The 19,068-nt window shown below is 56.0% G+C and overlaps 2 protein-coding genes across 2 annotated transcripts in view; one reads left to right on the top strand and one right to left on the bottom strand.

Annotated features, from left to right (window-relative positions):
• Positions 1-1,432: 1,432 nt before the first annotated feature.
• CUNH11orf94 (chromosome unknown C11orf94 homolog) lies at positions 1,433-2,058 on the top strand. Its single transcript, XM_003781261.2, has 3 exons — positions 1,433-1,536; positions 1,665-1,738; positions 1,873-2,058. Exons 1-3 carry the CDS (start codon positions 1,433-1,435, stop codon positions 2,001-2,003), a joined length of 309 nt encoding a protein of 102 aa, XP_003781309.1. The 3' UTR covers positions 2,004-2,058.
• A 49-nt stretch (positions 2,059-2,107) lies between these two features.
• Positions 2,108-19,068, bottom strand: part of MAPK8IP1 (mitogen-activated protein kinase 8 interacting protein 1) — a 20,755-nt gene continuing 3,794 nt past the window's right edge. Inside the window, exons 2-12 of the mRNA XM_003781260.1 lie at positions 11,151-11,256; positions 8,888-9,208; positions 7,261-7,342; positions 6,144-6,956; positions 5,885-5,960; positions 4,591-4,763; positions 4,188-4,297; positions 3,896-4,012; positions 3,417-3,487; positions 3,216-3,314; positions 2,108-2,877 (exon numbers count right to left, since the gene is read on the bottom strand). Coding sequence (XP_003781308.1) covers positions 2,805-2,877; positions 3,216-3,314; positions 3,417-3,487; positions 3,896-4,012; positions 4,188-4,297; positions 4,591-4,763; positions 5,885-5,960; positions 6,144-6,956; positions 7,261-7,342; positions 8,888-9,208; positions 11,151-11,256 — 2,041 coding nt within the window. The 3' untranslated portion in view covers positions 2,108-2,804. The remainder of the gene's footprint in view (positions 2,878-3,215; positions 3,315-3,416; positions 3,488-3,895; positions 4,013-4,187; positions 4,298-4,590; positions 4,764-5,884; positions 5,961-6,143; positions 6,957-7,260; positions 7,343-8,887; positions 9,209-11,150; positions 11,257-19,068) is intronic.

The raw sequence follows: 19,068 nt of genomic DNA, 5'->3' as shown, positions 1-19,068 counted from the left end.
TAACCCAGGGAGTACCTATACTGTGGACCAGGAGTATGAATGAGGCCACTTGAGGACCCAGAATTTTTTTTTTTTTTTTTAGACAGAGCCTTGAGCTGCCACCCTGAGTAGAGTCCCATGGCATCACATCTCACAGCAACCTGCAGCTCCTGGGCTCAAGCGATTGTCTGCCTCCACCTCCCAAGTAACTGGGACCATAGGTGCCTGCCACAACACCTGGCTATTTTTTGGTTGCAGCCATCATTGTTGTTTGGAGGGCCTGGGCTAGATTTAAACCTGCCAGCTCAGGTGTGTGTGGCTGGCACCTTAGCCGCTTGAGACACAGGTGCCGAGCCAGGACCCAGGATTGTTAACAGCACTTAAGAGGAGAATGGCTGGACCAACCAGCTGTCTCTGAATCAACTGGATTACCAGAGCCACAGATCCCTGGGCTTGGCCTCAGATTCTGACTCCACAGATCTGGAGTGGGGCCAGGGATTTTGTTTTCACAGCTTGTCATGGTTCTGAAGTGAGGAACCACACCTGTGTTCACAAGAGGCCTGGGCCTGGCTGCCTAGTCAGAACCAGGAACCAAAGGGCCTGCCAGTGGTAGCCATAGCTTTGCCTCCAAGGGACAGCCTTCAGAATACCATCCTGTGGTATCTGCTCAGTAAGCAGCACCCAGTGCTGGGGACCACGCAGTGAACAGAACTATCCTTGCTCTCCTGAAGCTCATCCTGTAGGGATAGGTCCAGAGTTCTGCCTCCTAATATAGAAACCCTCTGCCAGCCTCAGTGCTGGCTGGCAACAGGGCACGTGCAGCCCCTGGGCCAGGCTGTTCTAGGCTGTGGGGAGCCCAGGTGGGAAAGGCTCTCAGAGCAGGATACAAGGATTCATGAGGCTCCTTTCCCAGTGGACCCTGAGCCAGTCAGGCCTAAGTGGTTTTTCAACTGGCAGGACATTTCCAGGACTGCTGAGAGGCCAGTGAGAGGGGCGGGAGGTGGGGGGACAGGAAGGCGGGGGCAGGCTGACTGGGAATGATGGGGCTCTGGGAGGTGAGGAGTCAGTGACCTCTGTGGGGGCTTGCTGTGTGCCAGGCCTGCACGCCTTATGTGCATCACCTCACAGATGAAACTGAGGCACATAGAGATAACGTAATGTGTCTAACTTGCAAAAGGCAAGGTTGGGACTTAAACTGAGATCTGACTCTCAAAGCTGCCCTTGACCCTTGGGCAGTGATACTAGAATAAGATCTGGTTTGGCACTTCTTGGCCTACAGCACCAGTAAAATAAAAACCAGACCTCAGTGTAGGTTTCTGGTCTTGCCCTAGAGCCGGTACTGTTGCTGAGCCTTGGAACTAATGCCCTTTGTGAGGTGGCCCTGGGAGCTGGCAGCAGGTTCCATCCTGCCAGGGGAGGGGCAGGCAGGAGTGGGGCCAGGACTGTGCAGGAGATGGTTCTCGCCATGCTGGGGGCTCTATACCCCAGGGCTGGGCTCAGCCTCTTCCTCCTCTACCTCATCCTGGCAGCTACACTCCTTCGCCCCCAGCCCCTGAGGTAATTCCCAGGGTGCAGAGGGCTCAGGGAGACTTGCTGAATCCCTCCACCTGGGCTGTTCCTCTGCTCATAAGGAGGTGGCAGTGGCCTTTGGGGGCAGTGCTGAGCACCCCCAATGTCGCCCACAGGTCTCAGCGATCTGTTCCTGAGGAATTTTCAGCCCCCCTGGAACTCTCACAGCCGCTTGCTGGACTGGTGGATGGTAGGACCTCACCCCTACCTGCCCCTCACCCTCTCACCTAGGTGCAGCCTCTTACCACCCCAAACAGCATCTGTCCCAGGGCGGCTTCAGTTCAAAACCAGCTTCTCCCACTCACAGCCTCTTTTCTCTCTTAGACTATGGGGTCCGGCCCAAGCACCCATGGCCACGAGGGCCTCGAGGGCCTCGGCCCCTCCTCTCCCAGGCCCAGCAGCGCAAGCGGGACGGGCCAGACATGGCTGAGTATTACTATGACGCACACCTGTGACGGCGACCCTTCATAAAGCTGTTCTGTGCAGCAAGGGCCTGGCTTTCCTGGGGCACAAGTGAGATGGGCGTGGGCGGGGGTCCGTGTAGATACACCCACTGTGGTCCAGACAGGAAATGGCACTTTTAATAGTTGGGGCCAGGGTGACAGGACCAAGATAGGGCTGGCTGGGCCAGTCAGGAAGCCACTTTTTCCTGGTGGGGTGGGGCCCTGCTTTGGCTCTTCTTCCCGCTTAGGTCCTAAGCTTGCCACGGGCCAGCATGCCGGTGAGGTTGGTGGAAGCCACCCAGAGGCCCCACAAATGACAGAGCTGAGAACAGGGATGTCACCTCCAGCTGGTGCCATTTCCTTACTGGAAAGTCCTCAGGAGGCAGCTGGGCTCAGCCTGAGCTCAGGGCTCTTCAGTGAGGGTTGGGGGCCGGGGGAGGCTGGGCACTTGCAGGTGGTGTGGGCTTCTTCATGGCAGATGCCAAGAGCCAGACGGCCAGACCTCTGGCAGGGGACAGTAGGCCAGGGACAAGGCAGAGCCCTCTGCTTCCAGACGGACTTCTCAGTTGAGGCCTGACACCTGACCACTCTGCCCTTCCCAACCCCAGGAAAGCCTGCTCTGTCCTCCACAGATGAATCTAACCCATATATTACAATAAACTTCATCTGCCTCTCCCCATAACCCTGCCCTCCCCCAGGCCAACAGCCCCCACTTCCCCGTCCTCTGGTGGTGGTGGGTGCTGTGTTCTGTCAGCAGCCAGCTGTCCTGGTGCTGGCCTGAGGGCCTGGGGGATGCAGAGGCTGGCTGCGGTGCTACTCCAGGTAGATGTCCTCTGTGGGGCACGTATATTCCACAAACTGCTTGTAGAACTGCTGAAACGCTCTCCTACAAGGCAGGGGACACACAGATGACCAGGTAGCCACTGGCAAGGGAGACACAGGATCTCAACCCAGGGTTTTCAAATTGGAGCCTTAGGGGCCCTAGGTGGGGCTCCAGTCCCTATAGAAGTACATTTCAGTGGGAGAATGGTTCCAGCATCTACCAAGCTCAGAAGCCACTCTGCAGGGCCACCCAGCCCTCCCTCCAGACCTATGCATTGGTGATTTGGGAATGAGTTTCCAGAGCTGTGGGGAGGAATGAGGGATGCCACTGAGCCTGAGGAAGACGCTCCAGGCCCTGGGGTGGGCCTGCTCCTTGGGCTGGGTGATTGGCAGGATACATACCCCACAGATTCTGCCAAGACTTTGGTGGAGTCTTCCGATACAAAGACATGGCAAGCAAACCGGTGGTCAGCGGGGTGCTTGGTGATGAACCCAAAGTACCTGTGGGAGGACGGGCCTGTGGTAGGATAGAGTCTCGGACCCCCTCATCTACAGCAGCTTTACACCGCCCCCTTCCTCCATCACCTGTCCCAGTCTACTCACTTGTTGTTCTTTGGATGGTATCCACAGAAAGAGATGTTTTTTAACTGGAAAAAGTGGCTACACTTATTCCCCTATAGGAGAGAGAAAAAAGGAGGGTAGTACGGAGGACAAATACTAAACACTTCTTTCTTTTTGAGACTAAACCTCACTCTGTCACTCAGGGAGAATGCTGTGGCATCATCGTAGCTCACAGCAACCTCATATTTCTGGGTTCAAGCAATCCTCAGCCTCTGGAATAGTTGGGACTATAGACATAGGCTACCATGCCCAGCTAGTTTTTCTGTTTTTAGTAGGGATAGGGTCTCACTCTTGCTCAGACTTGTCTCAAACTCTTGAGCTCAAGCAATCCATCCACCTTGGTCTCCCAGAGTGCTAGGATTCTGGATGTGACCCATCTCACACAGCTAAATACATCTTATTGGCACATGCTAGGGAATGTGGGATGGGGGAAGCTAGCACTGAGGAATGGGGGAAGTTACCTTGGCCTCTTGGGAGTCATCAGCCTTGACACCTATCTTCACACCCCGCACACTGATCTCCAGGATGCAGCTGGAGGGCGGGTTAAAGTGCACGGTGAGCCGGCGGGTGGTGGCGATCTATGGGTGAGGGATGGGAACATGTCAGGGGCTGCCTGATCATTCCTCTGCAAGCAGCTCCTGTCCCAGGACCCTCCCGGAGGCCTCTGCTGCCTCACAACATGTGTGTCCCTCTCCTGGACTGGGTTGGGGGCCCGTACCCATCTAGGAGGCTCAGGGAGCAAGATCTCAGTACCTTTTGCATAGCGGCACAGAGGACGTCATTGCCCTTGTGATAGGGAACCTGGACTGAGCCCAGGAACTTCACCCGGAACTGGTCCACCCAGTCGCTGTTTTTGGCCAGGGCTGGAAAGCAAATGTGGTATGAGAAGGGGCAAAGCCCGCAGGAGTGGGCTGGGCAACCAAGGGAAAGTGGGTGGTGAGGTACATGGGATGACTGAGCCAGCAGAAGGTGCCACAGTTCCCAGACATCCCAATTTGGCTGGGGCTCACTTTTCTGAATTGTGAAAAGAATCTGAAATCATCTCTACTCAGCCTCTTCCTTGGCTGGCTGAGATGTGGAGCAAGGGTTCACCTGGCAGCAAGTTGGGGCAGGCAGATGTGAGGCTGATAACAGCAGGGGTGAGAAGGAATGTTACCTGCCATGTGCTCAGGCTCCTTGGTGACCTCAATGGCATAGTAGGCAGGAAAGACACCCCGGGCACCGGTGCGCATGTTGTAGGCCTCGTACCAGTAGTCTTCAGCCTGTAGCTCCACCAGCAGAGGGTCATCCACTTCCAGCTCAAGTTCATCTTCGTGTCGAGGCACAAACCTGTCACCGAAAGCATGTGAGAAATTCTCCCCAGGGCTTCTCCAGCCAGGCCCACTCTAGGGTCCAACAAAAGCATCTTTTTTTTTGGAAACAGAGTCTCACTTTGTCACCTTTGGTAGAGTGCTGTGGCGTCATAGCTCACAGCAACCTCAAACTCTTGGGCTCAAGCGATTCTCTTGTCTCAGCCTCTCTCAGTAGCTGGGACTATAGGTGCCTGCCACAATGCCCAGCTGTTTTTAGAGATGAGGTCTGAGGTCTCACTCTGGCTCAGTCTGGGCTCGAACCTGTGAGCTCAGACAATCCACTGGCCTCGGCCTCCCAAGTGCTAGGATTACAGGCGTGAGCCACTACACCTGGCCTCACAGAAGCATCTTTAGCTCAATAAACATTTGAAAAGCATCCAGTGTATCTGTCACAACACTAACTCCTGGGGAGACCAAGGTCAATCAAACATGCATTTCCCATAGGTCGAGGAACAGAGGAGGCAGTGAGCAGAGTCCTTTTTTTTTTTTTTTTTTTTTGAGACAGAGCCTCAAGCTATCCCCCTGGGTAGAGTGCCGTGGCTTCACAGCTCACAGCAACCTCCAACTCCTGGGCTCAAGCAAGTCTCCTGCCTCCGCCTCCCAAGTAGCTGGGACCACAGGTGCCCACCACAATGCCCGGCTATTTTTTGGTTGCAGCTGTCATTGTTGTTTGGCGGGTCCGGGCTGGATTCGAACCTACCACCTTAGGTGTATGTGGCTGGCCCCTTAGCCACTTGAGCCACAGGCGCTGAGCCAGAGTCCTTGATAAAATTGAGAGGTCCCAAGTAGTGAGCACTTCTGTCCAGAGGGGTGGGGGTGGGGTGTGGGCAGGCATTCTGGTCATCCTCCCCTGGGCACCCTGCCTTCAGCTAGACTAGGTGCACAGTTCTGGGCTCCCTCACTACACCACAGCACTGTAACCATCCATTTTGTCACCATACTCTAAGTCCCTAGAGGGTGGACCATTCCTTTAGGGCTGACTAACCAATGCTGCTGATGCCAGTGGTTAGGTGTGAGCCATGAGGTGGTGGCAGAGGCCAGGAGAGGTGTGGCCCAAAGTGCTGCCTGGCCAGGCCCAGCCATCCCAGGGGCTCTCACCTGAATATGGCCCGGTGAGTCTGCTCCTGCTCTTCCCCGTTGATGACACAGGAGAACAGCCCAAAGGACTCTGCACCTGCAGTAAGGGGACGGGGCTGGAGGAGAGTGGCCCCAGCTCCAGTCGAGCTGTAGGGGGCAGGGGGTGAATGCTCAGTAGTAACTCAGTCAGAGGGGGCCCAAGGCCACCTGCCAGGAACACCCCTCATTCTGGCTCTCCCTGCATGGGAATCCCCCAGCCACTTTCCCATAGCCGACTCACTGGAGGAGCGGGAGCGGCCACTCATGAAGACGTTCAGGAACTTCTTAGAGAAGTGGACATCGGGCTCATCAGGTGTGGAGTCCTCGGAGAGGCAGGCAGGGGGCCGGGGCCGGGGGGCCTCCTCGTATTCCTCTCCGATGGCCGACTCGTAGGGTGAGGAAGCAGAGGCACAGTTGTCATAGACAGTGGCCGAGTCACTCTCATCACTGTAGTCTCCAAAGCATGGCCGCAGGCTCACTAGCTCCAGCTGCGCATGCTCATCCACCACCAGCGTGTACTTGACTGAGTCGTAGGACAGGGCGCTGGTATCTGAGCTCAGCGAGGCCCGTGGAGGTGGCGGTGGCTCCCCTAGGCTTCCCTGCCACCCTCCCCCTTGTGGCTCAACCCGCTCTGGGGATGACAGGCAGTCGAAGCCCTCATCCTCTTCACTGATGGAAGGGTGTGGCCGCCCAGCAGTGGCAGGGTAGGCCGCAGGATCTGGATCGGAGCTGACGGACATCCGGCTCTCAGTGGGTGGCAAGAAGGCAGAGGTGGGCTCTGCAGGGTCTGGGGGCCTCTGTACAGGGGTCAGGTAGATTTCCTCTGTGGCCTCTAGCCGCACATCTGCCTGGTAGTGAATTCGGTCTCGATGTGAGTTGCCCCGGCCACTAGGCTGGGCAGCAGGGGCGCCACTCGGAGGTGCCATCTGGGTGGCCGTGCTGCGGCGGCATGGGCTGTCAGTGGAAGTGCCTCGATCCTTGGTGGGGACAGGGCTGCTCTGGGGTGGCAACTCATCGCTCAGGCAGATGTGTTCATGAGGTGGTGTCTGCTCCCCTGGAGAGCAGGCAGGTCAGTGCTGAGGGCAGGTGCCCTAGAGTCCCAGGCTACCTGCCCCCCCAACTCTAAGCTTGTTGACAGAGAAGCCAAGACAAAACCTTCCTGGGCAATAAGCCCTTGGCAGGCTCTGGGGCCAGTCAACTTGCTCATGCTACAGCTGACCTCAGCTCCAGATGAGCTTGTGCAGGGATGCAGGATCATCCCCCTCTTTGGCAAGCTGGAGACTGTTGGGTTTGGTCTCTGCAAGAGGACTGGGTCAGGGCAGGCTGAGGTCCAGGTGAGGGAGGGGGTCCTGACTTACCTGTCTTCAGAGGTGAGGATGATCGAGACACCCGATCCTGCCAACTGTGCTTCTTGCCCAGAGAATTATTATTCAGTGTGTCCTATGCAGGGAACAAAGGGCTCTTGTGACAGGAGCAATCAACAGTGCCCGGCACAGGGAGGCCCTGGCCCTGCCCCCACCAAGCCATTCCTAAGGCTGTATGCTGTGCCCACCCCACTTCCCCCATCAAGGGCCTCACTCCCAATCTTCCTTTGGAGCAGGCAAGAAGGGTGGCAAGTCACAGCCCTCCCAGCAGGCCTGCTGGCTCTTGGTGGCTCTCTATCCTGCTCAGGGAAGTTGTCCAACTCTCAGGGAGATGCTTTTATCAGCTTTAAGGAAGTGGTGATGGCAGGGGGAGAAGGAGGTGGGAGAAGCAGGAGCTCTCTGAGAACAATTAGACCCTCAGTCCCAGACATTGAGGGTTTTTGCACATAGGAGGCTCCAATCTAGCCCAGTCAGAGACAGGGTGACTCCTTGCCCTAGAGCTTAGGAGGCTGTAGTGTAGGAAGGGGTGAGACATTCTGGTAGAGCCTGGAAAAAGCATAAGGAAGGGTCTCCCCAGTAGCTGGCCTGGGGAACTAGGATAAATCATCCAAATGATTAGTCCATAAAGTGTTATCCCCCGCCTTGGACTATGGGGCACTATGGCAGCACATGACTGAGGAGTAACAGATGTAGCTGTCAGCAGCCCTCCTTCCTAGATCTCCTGGGCTGCCCGTCTCCCACCCTCAGTCCCCGGGGCCTCCTATCCACAATGCCTGCACATAAGTTTCCCTCCACACAACTGAGTCTCCCTCCCCTGGGAACTCTTGCAACCCTCACATTCATGAGCTGGGCTGCCAAAGCCATTCAGAGGATCCTGGGAAAGGGACCAACCCTTTCCCTGCAGCCCCTGCATCATCCACCAGCAGCCCCACCTCCCTGGAGTCTTTCCCTGCACCTCTCCTGACAGGCCTGGAAGACAAAGGGCCACAGCTAGCTCTCCCCACCCTATTCAACTCTTCTTGGCACCCAGCCACCTGCCTGAGGCCCCCAATTCAGCTATGCAGCTCCATCCCCCATCTCTCTCCCCCAACTTCTGGGAATTCCCAGCTTCCCAGATCTCAAACTTGCTGCTACCCACCTTGCTACTTTTCTCCAGGCCCTGCTTCTGCCCCACCTTCACCTGGATCCCAGCATCCCAAAGGGGGAAACCCTGTCATAGCCCCAGATCCTAAGCTCTAAACCCTTCCAACCCCTCAAAGCCCAGTTCTCTTAAGTCCCTTACTTCTCTACTTACCCCAGTTCCTCCATTGTCCTTGTCAACTCTACTCTTTCATCCTATCCTTAAGATTCCAAACCCAGCCAACTGGACCTTAGCCTTCTTCTTTAGGACAGATCTACCTTGGTACCCACCTCCCTGGTAGTGAGTCAAGGAAGCCTCTCCCCAGGATCTCCCCAGCCCAGAGCCCAGGTCTGCAAGGCCCTCCTCTGGCTGCAGCCCCTTCTCGTTCCCCCACCCCGTGGGCCGGGCCTGGATCCCGAGGCGCTCAGCGCCCACCCACCCTCCTCCCCACATCTCAGGGCACCGCCCCCTCAGCTCCGCCCCCCGCCGCTCGCGCCTCACCTGAGACCGCGGCACCTGTGGGAAGAGGTTGAGGGTGGTGGGCCTCTTGGGCCGGTACGTGTCCCCACTGCCCAGGCCCAGGCCCTGGCCCTGGCCCTGGCCCTGGACGCGGGGCGCCAAATCCTGACCGGACTCGGCCTCGGGCGGCCCTGCTCCTGGCCGCCGCGCCGCGCGCTCCTCCTCATCCTCCTCCTCATCGTCCTCAGCACCGGGAGTGTCCCCCGCTGCATCGATCAGGTCCATCTGCAGCATCTCGGCCTGCAGCCGGCTCCCCGCGCCGCCACCGCCGCCGCCCGCAGACAGCAGCCCAGAGCGCGGGGGCTGCGAAGCGCGGACAGAGGGGCGTCAGCAGGTGGGGCCGGGGCGGGCAGGGGCGGGGCCGAAGCCACAAGTACCGCCTCCCGCCCGGGCGAGTCCATCCCGCGCGGTGCAAAGGGGGGATAACGGGGAGGGGGCCAGGGCCGTGGGAGAGGGGTCCGCTTCCACCCTCCGCCCGCGAAGAGGAGCGAGGCCACCCCTTTTCCACTCCAGTCAGCGCCGTGACGGTCCACACCTCTCTCCTCCCCACAGTCTCCCTCTCCTGAGTCCTTGCAATCTCCCGTTCCCTTGGCAACGGCCAGTGACCTCACCAGGGTTGTAAACCGAGCCCAGAGTGAAGTCACCGCTGTTGCCATGGGGACGCTGGGGTCGCCAAGGAGTTGGGGGAGGGCAGCCCAAGAGATTGAGGGGGAACGGATTAGTATTTGAAGAGACAGCGAAGAAAACTGGGGAAATGAGGCTCAGCAAGGCGAAGAGATTGCGGAGGAGAGGACCGCAGTACACTCCGGAGGCCTTAAGAGCTGCCAGAAGAGGGGCGCTGAGGGGCAGGGGGCACATGGGGCCACCAGGAACCCAGGCAGTGACATCCCTGCCCCTCCTGTCTTCCCTCCTCAGTCCACGAGCCCAGCTCCCCCTCCCTGCCCCCAGCCCGAGACTCTCTGGCAAGCCTGCTAGTGCTGAGCCTCCTTCTACCTCCAGCTTCGCCATGAGCTCCTCGGCACCTTGGACAGATCCCCTGACCCTCAGATCCTCTCTCACCAGCTGCTTGGGTACAATACTACTACCCAGCTTCTCAGAGAGGTGAGGACTCTCTGGCAAGGGTGTGGGGAAGCCCCTTGGAGCTTGTCTGAGGCCCCACCGCTGGCCAGTTGCAGAGGTCACCCTCTCCAGCCCTCTGCTTGTGCACACCAGGGGAGAGGGCAGTTTGAGGGTCCAGAACAGGCATGGGCTCAGAGAAACTATGCCAGGGCTCTGGGGCCATTCCCAGATCCAGAATAGAAGGCCTCTGCCTCTATTCCTTTCTCCATGGGTAAAATGTGGAGATCTGGGGTACCAGGAACTGGATGGCTATCTTCACCCCTTAGTTTCATCTCACTTGGCAGAGCTTCCAAAATCTCTAGGAGTAGTAGGAGGTCAGCAGAGACAAGCAGCCCCTCCCCAAGGCATAGGGCAGCTGTCCTTCGATATTCACTCTCCTGACACCATATCTGCTGCTGCCCACCCTCCTGGGGCTGAGAGAAGCCCTGGCCCTAAAACCTGGCACTGTGCTTTGCCTTGCATTTCCTGGCTAGCTACCCCTTCTTCTGAAAAGATGTAGCAAGAATCCCCACAGGACCCTGGCTCCCCAGCTGCTGAGGACCTCCTGGCAGCACACACAGGTCTTCAAGAGACAGCCATCTTCCCCATGACAAAGCCCAGGGGGCAAAAGTAATGCTGGGTGAATCCCTCAGGGGTGTTCTTTAGGACTGAAGGGCAGGGCGGGTCTGGACTGGTGCAATGGCAGCCGGTAGCCATGGGAGTTATTCCAGGAATGCTTTGGTTTCTTTCTCCTGCCCCAAAGCACTGCAGATTCCAGCAGACTCCACCCTGCTCTGCCTCAGGCCCTCTGCCAGGGCTGCTCCCTGAGCCTGCCCCTCAGCTCTGGCCCCAGTTGCTACTGTTGGAGACCTCAAGACCTCCTGCCCTTTCTCTTCTTGTGGGCAGTGGAAGGAGGAGTGGCTTCCTTCCTTAGTCCCTATCTAAAAAATAAAAAATAAAAAAAATTCTGAGTGTACACCCAAGACATGCCAAGCATGTTAGTGGGTGTTTCCTGCATGTGCATATTACTTCACTTCATGGGTGCCAAAGAGACCTGAAACTTCCTTTATAGATATGAGGAGGCCCTTACTTCTGGCCCTATGCATCCTGCCACCCAGCTCGGGGGCTCATGGGAGCCCACTCTTACCCGTAAGGACAAGGTGTCTTTGCACTGCAGGCTAATGCCACATTCATCAGTGATCTCTGAGAGGTCTTCATCCTCAAACTCCTCCAGGCTGATGTCGTGGGTGAGCCTGGTGGGGACAAGAAACCAAAGTTATGACTGAAGGGGACTGGCAAGCTACTCACATCTTCCTATTACCTCCTCCCAGGGGTAGCTTCTCAAAACAGAGCACAGATCCCAGAGGATAGGACTTGGGGCCTGTCTGCACCAATGCAGGGAGTATCCAATAGGCAGGGAAAGATGTTGTGGCTTGTGCCAAAGGCAGTCCTCTAGGGTGGCAGTGGAAGAGGAGGCTCCAGGTTACTCCAGCTCTTCCCAGCTGGGAGTTGTCATCCTGTTGCCAACCAGGAGGCAAGTGCCTAGAAGGCCCAACTGGTCAGAGCCTTAGCTCTGCCAGCAAAATGCCTCCAAGGGTCAAGGCAGGTGCAAGGGCATTTTATCCATGGAGAATGCAGAGTTGAGAAGAGATTCCAAGGGATGCCCAAAGTGGGGGAGCTCCCTGCGTAATCCTTGCAGTGACAAGACCCAAGGTGCCTGCAGACAGGTGGGGAGGGCCCAGAGGAGAGCTGTTTGCCCCCCAGTCCAGGAAGACCCAGGCCTCTTGAGCCCTGGGAACCAGTGAAGGGAAATTTGGTGTCAATATAGTGGGGTTTCAGCCCATTTCAGGGGAGAACATGCCCTCACGCTGTGTTCTTCATCTTACCACTTCAACCACAAAATCTTGCCTGGCATTAGGACCCCAAAGAAGAGGCTGCACAGATGGAGTCAGGAAAAGTCCCAGGTCAGGCTAGAGTTGTTCAAAGCTCAGAAGACAGCCCAGAGTACCTAAGCACTGGAAACCCCTCCTCCCCACAGGCTAGCCCTGAGCCCCCACCTCTGCATGCAAGACCGGGCCAACCATTATAATGCCTGTCTGCCCCTGGCATCTGCTCACCCCTAGCCCACCCTGGATATTCTGCCTGGCTTGGTGTGGGTGGGACACTTGGGAAGTTGGGGAGAATGTATGAATTTCTTTTCAAATAAGATTAAGAGATTGAGAGATAGAGCAAGGAAAACCCACTAGTCCAAGGTCACCCAGGAGAGTGGTAGCTCAGCTGCCAGGGGAACATAGGAGGCCCATACCCCTTGCCTCTTATCTCAATCAGACCAAACAGAGACCCTCAGCTCTCCCCAACTCCCTACCCACCCTCGCCAGCCCCCACATCCCCTACCAGCGCTCCCACTGATCTTCCAACCAGCTGTCATTTTCTGGGCTTGAATCCATCTTCAGCACCCGCTGCATGGAAAGCCCTGCCCTGCTGAGGGGCTTCAGGGCCCCAGGGCTGCCCTCTCATGCCCGGAAGGGTGGGGGGGCCAGGGCTCGAGGCAGGGCTGTGGTCTCTGGCCTCCACTGCCTGGGCCTGCCTTTCTGAGTCTTGCCGGCTGCAGAAGCCTGGGGAGCTCATTAAAAATAGATGGGCCAAGAGAGAAGGCCGCAGCTGCTGACCGGCCCCAGCCCCAGCTCTTCTCGGCCTAGCTCTCAGCTGCAAGCCGCTTCCTCCCCGTCCCTGTGCTGCCACTGCTGTGGCCACCTCCCCCGCGGGATCAGGTTACTGCAATCACTGTCACAGCTCCACCTGCCCTTCCAATGCCCCTGTTGGGGGCTGGGGTCACCCCCCTCTCTGGCCCAGGCTTGTAAGCAGATGGCAGAAATCTGGGATATTTCCCCCCAGAAGCCAGCCCCTGATCTGTTTTAAAGGGCCAGCGCCACAGTCAGGGTGCCAGGTGGGAGGCTGCAGGGGGGCTTCTGAAACACCCCAAGAATGTATACCCCATCCATACTCCAAGTGCTCAGTTTCCACACCTCATCAGGGAGGCTTCTGTGGGCCCAGACCATATCCTAACACAGCCTAATGGTGCCAGCTGGGTTTGGTCTAAGCCATCTCCTCCCTGGGCTTGGGAGCCAGAGCTAAGGGCAGGCCAGCATCTGGACCTCATGGAGAGGGCTGAAGTGCTGCTCGGTGCTAATGAGCTTCCTGTTCCTTTGGGGTGAAATAAAAGAGCTTGGAGGCCCCAGCACAGAGGGGTTTTTGACTGAGGAATGGGGCCTAGGTGCACAAGGTGCTCCTTAGGGCCCCTCTGACCTGCAGCCCAAGACGGGTAGGTTCTCAGGGCTGTGGGGAAGAAGGCCTGGCCAGAATCCAAAGCAGCCCTCCTCAGTCCAACCAGAGCAGGGTGACATCTCTGGCCCTGGGTCAAGAACTCAGTGGCTGGCACTAAGTTCAATACATGCTGGCTCCCTGGACAGTTGTGCCAGTGGCACAAACAGGAGCCCCTGGGACTCAGCCAGGAGATGGGAGCTACAGGGCTACTAGGCTTCTGACCCAGAGGGCCCCTGCTTGGCCAGTGCCCCCTGCCCACATCTGTGTCTCCTCACACCTGGCTCCTCTTCCTCACCACCCAGTTCTTGTCTAGCTCCTGCCTCTCCTTTCCCAGACTTTCACATTGATCTGGCTGCCTCACTCTCCCTAAGCCTGCACACCCCATGACCCACCTGCCACCATCAGGCAAAACTGCCAGAAATACCATGATCCCTTCTGCTCCACTTGAAGCCCCTCAAGGCTCTCCACTGGCACTTCTTTTTTTTTTTTTTTTTGAGACAGAGCCTCAAGCTGTCCCCCTGGGTAGAGTTCTGTGGCGTCACAGCTCACGGTAACCTCTAACTCCTGGGCTCAAGCGAGTCTCCTGCCTCCGCCTCCCAAGTAGCTGGGACCACAGGCGCCTGCCACAATGCCTGGCTATTTTTTTGGTTGCAGCCATTATTGCTGTTTGGCGGGACCAGGCTGGATTCAAACCCGCTACCTTAGGTGTATGTGGCTGGCGCCTTAGCCACTTGAGCCCATTCCTCCAGGAAGCCCTCCCAGCCCTCGCATGTGGCTGATTCACCATCTGCCTGGATGTAAGGCAGTGTTGTAGGGGAGACAGAGCCATGCCTCTGTCAGAGACACTCACTAGTCCACCCCTGGCTGCTCCGAGGTGGATGGAGTTCACATCCCCCACCTTGTACCCACTTGTCGCCTCTTTCCCAACTCCTGTCTGGACTGACGAGCACTTTGGGACATGCCTGCTAGATACTTATCAAAGGACATCCTCAGTCTCCACCCGCTGCTCTGGAGCTGAAGGGTCCAGAGTAGAGCCTTTAGGGTCAAGGTTGGGTTCTACACCCTCCGCATTCCCTGAGAGTCTCCCTTCCTTGGGCTACAGGTCTAGGGTAGAGGGGCAGGGATGGCTGAATCATCCTCTACAGATGCAGGAACTGGGGTTAACTGACAATGACAGAACGAGCCCTAGGCAGGGTCAGACAGCCTATGCCTGATCCCTGGCTTTACTGGTACAGGTGAAGGCAGCCCCTCCTCTTACTCGTGGGTGACCCTCATAAGCGAGGCAGGATGGAAGAATGGTCACCAGATCAGGCTTGGAAGCAGGAGGCCTGAGATGAAATCTTGACCCTTTCACTTTAAAAGCAGCTTCCCTGCCCTGGCTGCCAACCTTTACACCATATACCTCCCTTAATCCTCATCATGACTTTGGGAGAGGGTTCAATTTCACCCATTTCACAGATGAGGGACACTAAGGCACTGAGCCTTAGGCACCAGTTCCCCACACACAAAATGAGGCCACCGATCCCTACCTACCTGGCTCAGAGTGCTGATGAGGGTTACCAGAACACAGTGTTTGTGGACTACAGAGTGCTGTGAGGAGGTCACTACCAAGGATCAAGGGGGACTGATTGGTCCCCACCTGGCCCCTTCCTCCTTCTCCAGGCACCAGATTTTCCAAGTCTCCCAGCCAAACCCCAGGAGATCCTTCTGGGCTCAGGGAAGGCAAATATGGGGAAGGAAGGAAAGAGGCAGGAAAAGATGGAGGGGAGGAGGGATGGGAGGAAGGATGGGAGGAAGGTAGGGGAGAGGGAAGTTCCCTCCTGCTCTGCCTGCTTCACCTTCCTGACTCTTGAGCGTCAGGAGGCCACCCCACTGAATCCCACAACCCTCCGCAGGTTGGCCCCCTCACTTCTGGGCCTAAAGATATCAGTGCTGCCCTTTGGAGTAGCCACTGCCTATCAGACCTGCTGGCCCATTCTGGGTGAGGTGTGCCCAAGGTCTCATCCTTGGCTTATGAACAATAGTAACCTCCCTGGCCTTCCTATCCAAGGCCCCTGCTCCTGCATTAACCTGATCCTCCCACACAGGTCCCACCTGTGTGCCTCAGTCCTCTTCTCTGGCCCTGCTGGCTCCTCACTGTGTTGCAGAGAGTCCACCCCCTGCTCCCCACCCTACCCTGAGCTGGCCTTTCCTAAATGGTCCTGGACAAATGTGCTTTTCATGTTCTGATGTGGATGTCATGGGCTTTCCCCTTGCCTGTGCCATCACATCTCCCTGCTGGCCTGTTCTGCTGACAGCAGTCCCAGCCCTAGTAGGCTGAGTCAGAAGTGCCTGCAAAGGAAGGGGAAGTGGTACGTGCTGAGGCTTTAGCTGATTGAGGCCAAATCTGAGCCAGACATTGGATGTACAGATGCCACTGTTGGGCCTTCGTGTTCCTGGATGTGCTGTAGTGAGGTAAGGATGACAGCTGAATGAACTCGGGTCCCTGCCATGGTGCCCCATGGGCCTCTCTCATGACAGAGAGCACTTGTGTCCAGGGGGCCTGCCTGTCTCTCCGCAGCCCTCTAGGTGCTGAACCCGGGGCTGGCTTCCAGTGGCTTCTCAGGACACCTGTTGACTGGCTGCAGGTCATTTCCCTCTGCCTCCCTACAGGCCACACTCCACCAGGAAATAAAAGCAGAACCAACATCTGTAACACAAATCTGCTCTGGTCACTTCTCTCCAGCTCAGAACGCTCTAATGGCTTCTGCTGGCCCTTAGGGAGAGGGGCCCAAGTTCTCAGCTGGGGCTGGGGGCTCTGTAGGGCTCCCTTCCCTATGGCTTTCCCTACTTACTCCCCCCTCCCCCAGCCTCCTGCCCTGCTGGGGACCTCCTCCATCTCTTCTTCCATCTCCATCTCTTCCTTCCCAGAGCCTTCCCTGACCTCTGGGACCAGGCCAAATCACTAATCTACTGGCTCCTTAGTCCCTCTGAGTGATGGCTCCTGTATCCCTATAATTTTATCTCTGGGTTACATGACCAGAGGTGGCTTCCCTTATAGTCAGCTAATCCATAAGGGCAGGGTTGTGTCTATATCAATCAAAATGTGTGGTACCAGCAGCTACTTAATACTGAATGAATGAATCATGGTGCCTCATCTCTTTTGATTTTCACCTTGGAAATCTGTAAGTCAGCCTCCCCCTTCAACTCAACTTCCTGTGTCCCCAGCTACCCCTGGGGCTAGCATGTCTGGGACCCTAGGAAGATGGCACTGCCAACATGGGGAGATGGGGGTAGGACCCTATCTCCATCCCCACTCCCCAGCTCTGGGTAGACTCTGGGGTCAGGCAGGGTTTGTCCTTTGGGTCTGGAATTCCCTCCCCAGCCACCTCCACAGTGGTATCATCTGTAGTGAAAACTGAATCCAACACAAGAAATGAGTCCCAGGAAAACCCTCACTGGGGTTATAATGTGCTTGATCTGTTTAAACGTCTTGGTGTCCATATGCAGCAAGAACTCTGGGACCCAGTTATTCAACTTTTGGGAAATTGCCATGAGGAAACAATTCCACATGTGAGAACATTATTATACACAAGGACATTTATTTCTCATAATAGCAAACAGCTGGAAAAACCAAGTAGCCCCGTACTGGGGGCTGGTTCAACTGTGGCCGCCCAGTGGACGGGAATATTAGGCAGGATTTTGGAATGAACATAATAAAGTCTGTGTAGTAATGAAAATGACAATTAACAAAATGAACAAAAAGGAAGGCTACATAATCTTATGGTTTTACTGCGATGGATCACAGGAAGAAACATTAACATGGACACAGTTCTGAGATGAGGTAGAATCTGGGGAGATCTTTTTTCCTTTGCTCTACTTGACAAACTTTCAGTTCTGGGTCACACCAGCCTACCACCAGGTTCCCAGTCCTATTCTAGGCTGCCTGCCTTCTCTTGGGGTTGTAAGTTTTCAGAGGGCAGGGCCAGCACACTCACTTTCACACCAATTCCCTACCCTTGCTCCAATCCACGCACAAAGCCTATGACCTTGTACATCATAGGTGCTAAATAGAAGCTCCATGAGAGCAGGAACCACCCACCGGCATCTCTGGTGCTAGAACAAGGCCAGGTGCCCAGGAAACGCCACACCTACACATTTTTTGAATGATTACAAGAGTAGGACCAGGGGCCAAAGATGGCATCCTAGAATGGGGAAGAACCCCTAAGTAACCCGACTTCTGAGAACTGGGACCCCAAGCTAGAATCAGGCTGTGGCTCATTTCTGGAATTCAGAGACCAACCTTTAAGGCTCTGACACTGGGGATTTGGTGTCAAAATCCTGTTTGGCCAACTGCTGGGCTGTGTGAGGCAAGTCTGCCCTCTCTTCCCCCACACCCACGGTGCACCAGGAGCTTGGAAGGGGGAGTTCCTCAAGGCATAGAGCTGGGGTGAGGGGGCCTCTAGCAGCATCTCTCCACCTCCACTAAGGCATGGTTGGCTGAACAGTCACTGGCTGGTGGTCCTCAGCTGGGTCTTGGGTCCCCTTCCTTCACTCTGCTCCATCTCCCTAGGTGGTGATGTTTGCTCTGAACTTCTAGTAGCTCTCTCTACATGCTAAGACTCCTGGGGTCTTTGGGTCTCCCCAAACTACCTGCCTGCTTGATCCTCCTTTTGGGTCCCCTCATGACCACCCATCTCAAATGCGGTAGGTCCCCAAATGCCTTGCCAACCCTTGCCACCAACCCTCTCTTCTCTCAGGATACCCCGATGCCATGGAGCTCCAGCTCCCTCACAAAGTGGGCTAATGTACCCCCTCAGTCTCCCTCACATCCTGAATGTATTCCTCCTCTCACCTGTAAGACAGAGGCCAGAGTGACCTTCCTGGAGTGTTTACATGACATTGTTCCCTGCCTAAGCTCTGGCAGGTGAAGAAGCCATTATCCTAACATGGCCTACACACATTCCTGCACGGCCTGCTCTCCACATGCCCTCCAGCCTGGGCATTAGATGCCCTGCCCACTTGCTCTGGCCTCTTTTACTTTCCGTGAATACCCTTTGTCTTTGCTGTTCCTCCCATGTGGGCTGTCCCACTATCCCCCCTTCATCCCATCTACCAATATATCCACTGCATAAAATTTCTTTCTTTCTTTCTTTCTTTCTTTTTTTTTGTGACAGAGTCTCACTGTGTCACCCTGGGTAGAGTATCATGGTGTTCCAGCTCACAGTAACCTCAAACTCTTGGGCTTAAGCGATTCTCTTGCCTCAGCCTCCCAAGTAGCTGGGACTACAGGCGCCTGCCACAATGCCCGGCTATTTTTTTTTGGTTGCAGTTGTCATTGTTGCTTTAGCTGGCCTGAGCCAGGTTTGAACCCACCAGCCTCAGTGTATGTGGCTGGCGCCAACCCACTGAGCTACAGGCACCGCAATCATTGCGTAAGTTTCTAAATTCTCTTTTCTAGAGTTTTCTTTATAATGAACATATATCACTTTAATTTTAAATTTTCTTTTATTATTTTGTAAGTTTTAGAAGTAACCTATCCTCGGCTTGGCATCTGGGGCTCAAGTGGCTAAGGCACCAGCCACATATACCTAAGGTGGCGGGTTCGAATCCAGCCCGTGCCCGCCAAACAACAATGACGGCTGCAACCAAAATATAGCTGGGCATGTGGCAGGCGCCTGTGGTCCCAGCTACTTGGGAGGCTGAGGCAGGAGACTCGCTTGAGCCCAGGAGTTGGAGATTACTGTGAGCTGTGATGCCAC

Source organism: Otolemur garnettii, unplaced genomic scaffold (genome assembly GCF_000181295.1).
Source record: "Otolemur garnettii isolate 467f Iridium unplaced genomic scaffold, OtoGar3 scaffold00001, whole genome shotgun sequence".
Classification (NCBI taxonomy): Eukaryota; Metazoa; Chordata; class Mammalia; order Primates; family Galagidae; genus Otolemur; species Otolemur garnettii.
This window is presented reverse-complemented; position numbering and strand designations above follow the sequence as displayed.

Coding starts and splice junctions, on each gene's coding strand:
- CUNH11orf94 (XM_003781261.2), top strand. CDS start 1,433: ATGGTTCTCGCCATGCTGGGGGCTCTATACCCCAGGGCTGGGCTCAGC. Junction 1,537..1,664: donor CTTCGCCCCCAGCCCCTGAG/GTAATTCCCAGG, acceptor TGTCGCCCACAG/GTCTCAGCGATCTGTTCCTG. Junction 1,739..1,872: donor GCTTGCTGGACTGGTGGATG/GTAGGACCTCAC, acceptor TTTCTCTCTTAG/ACTATGGGGTCCGGCCCAAG.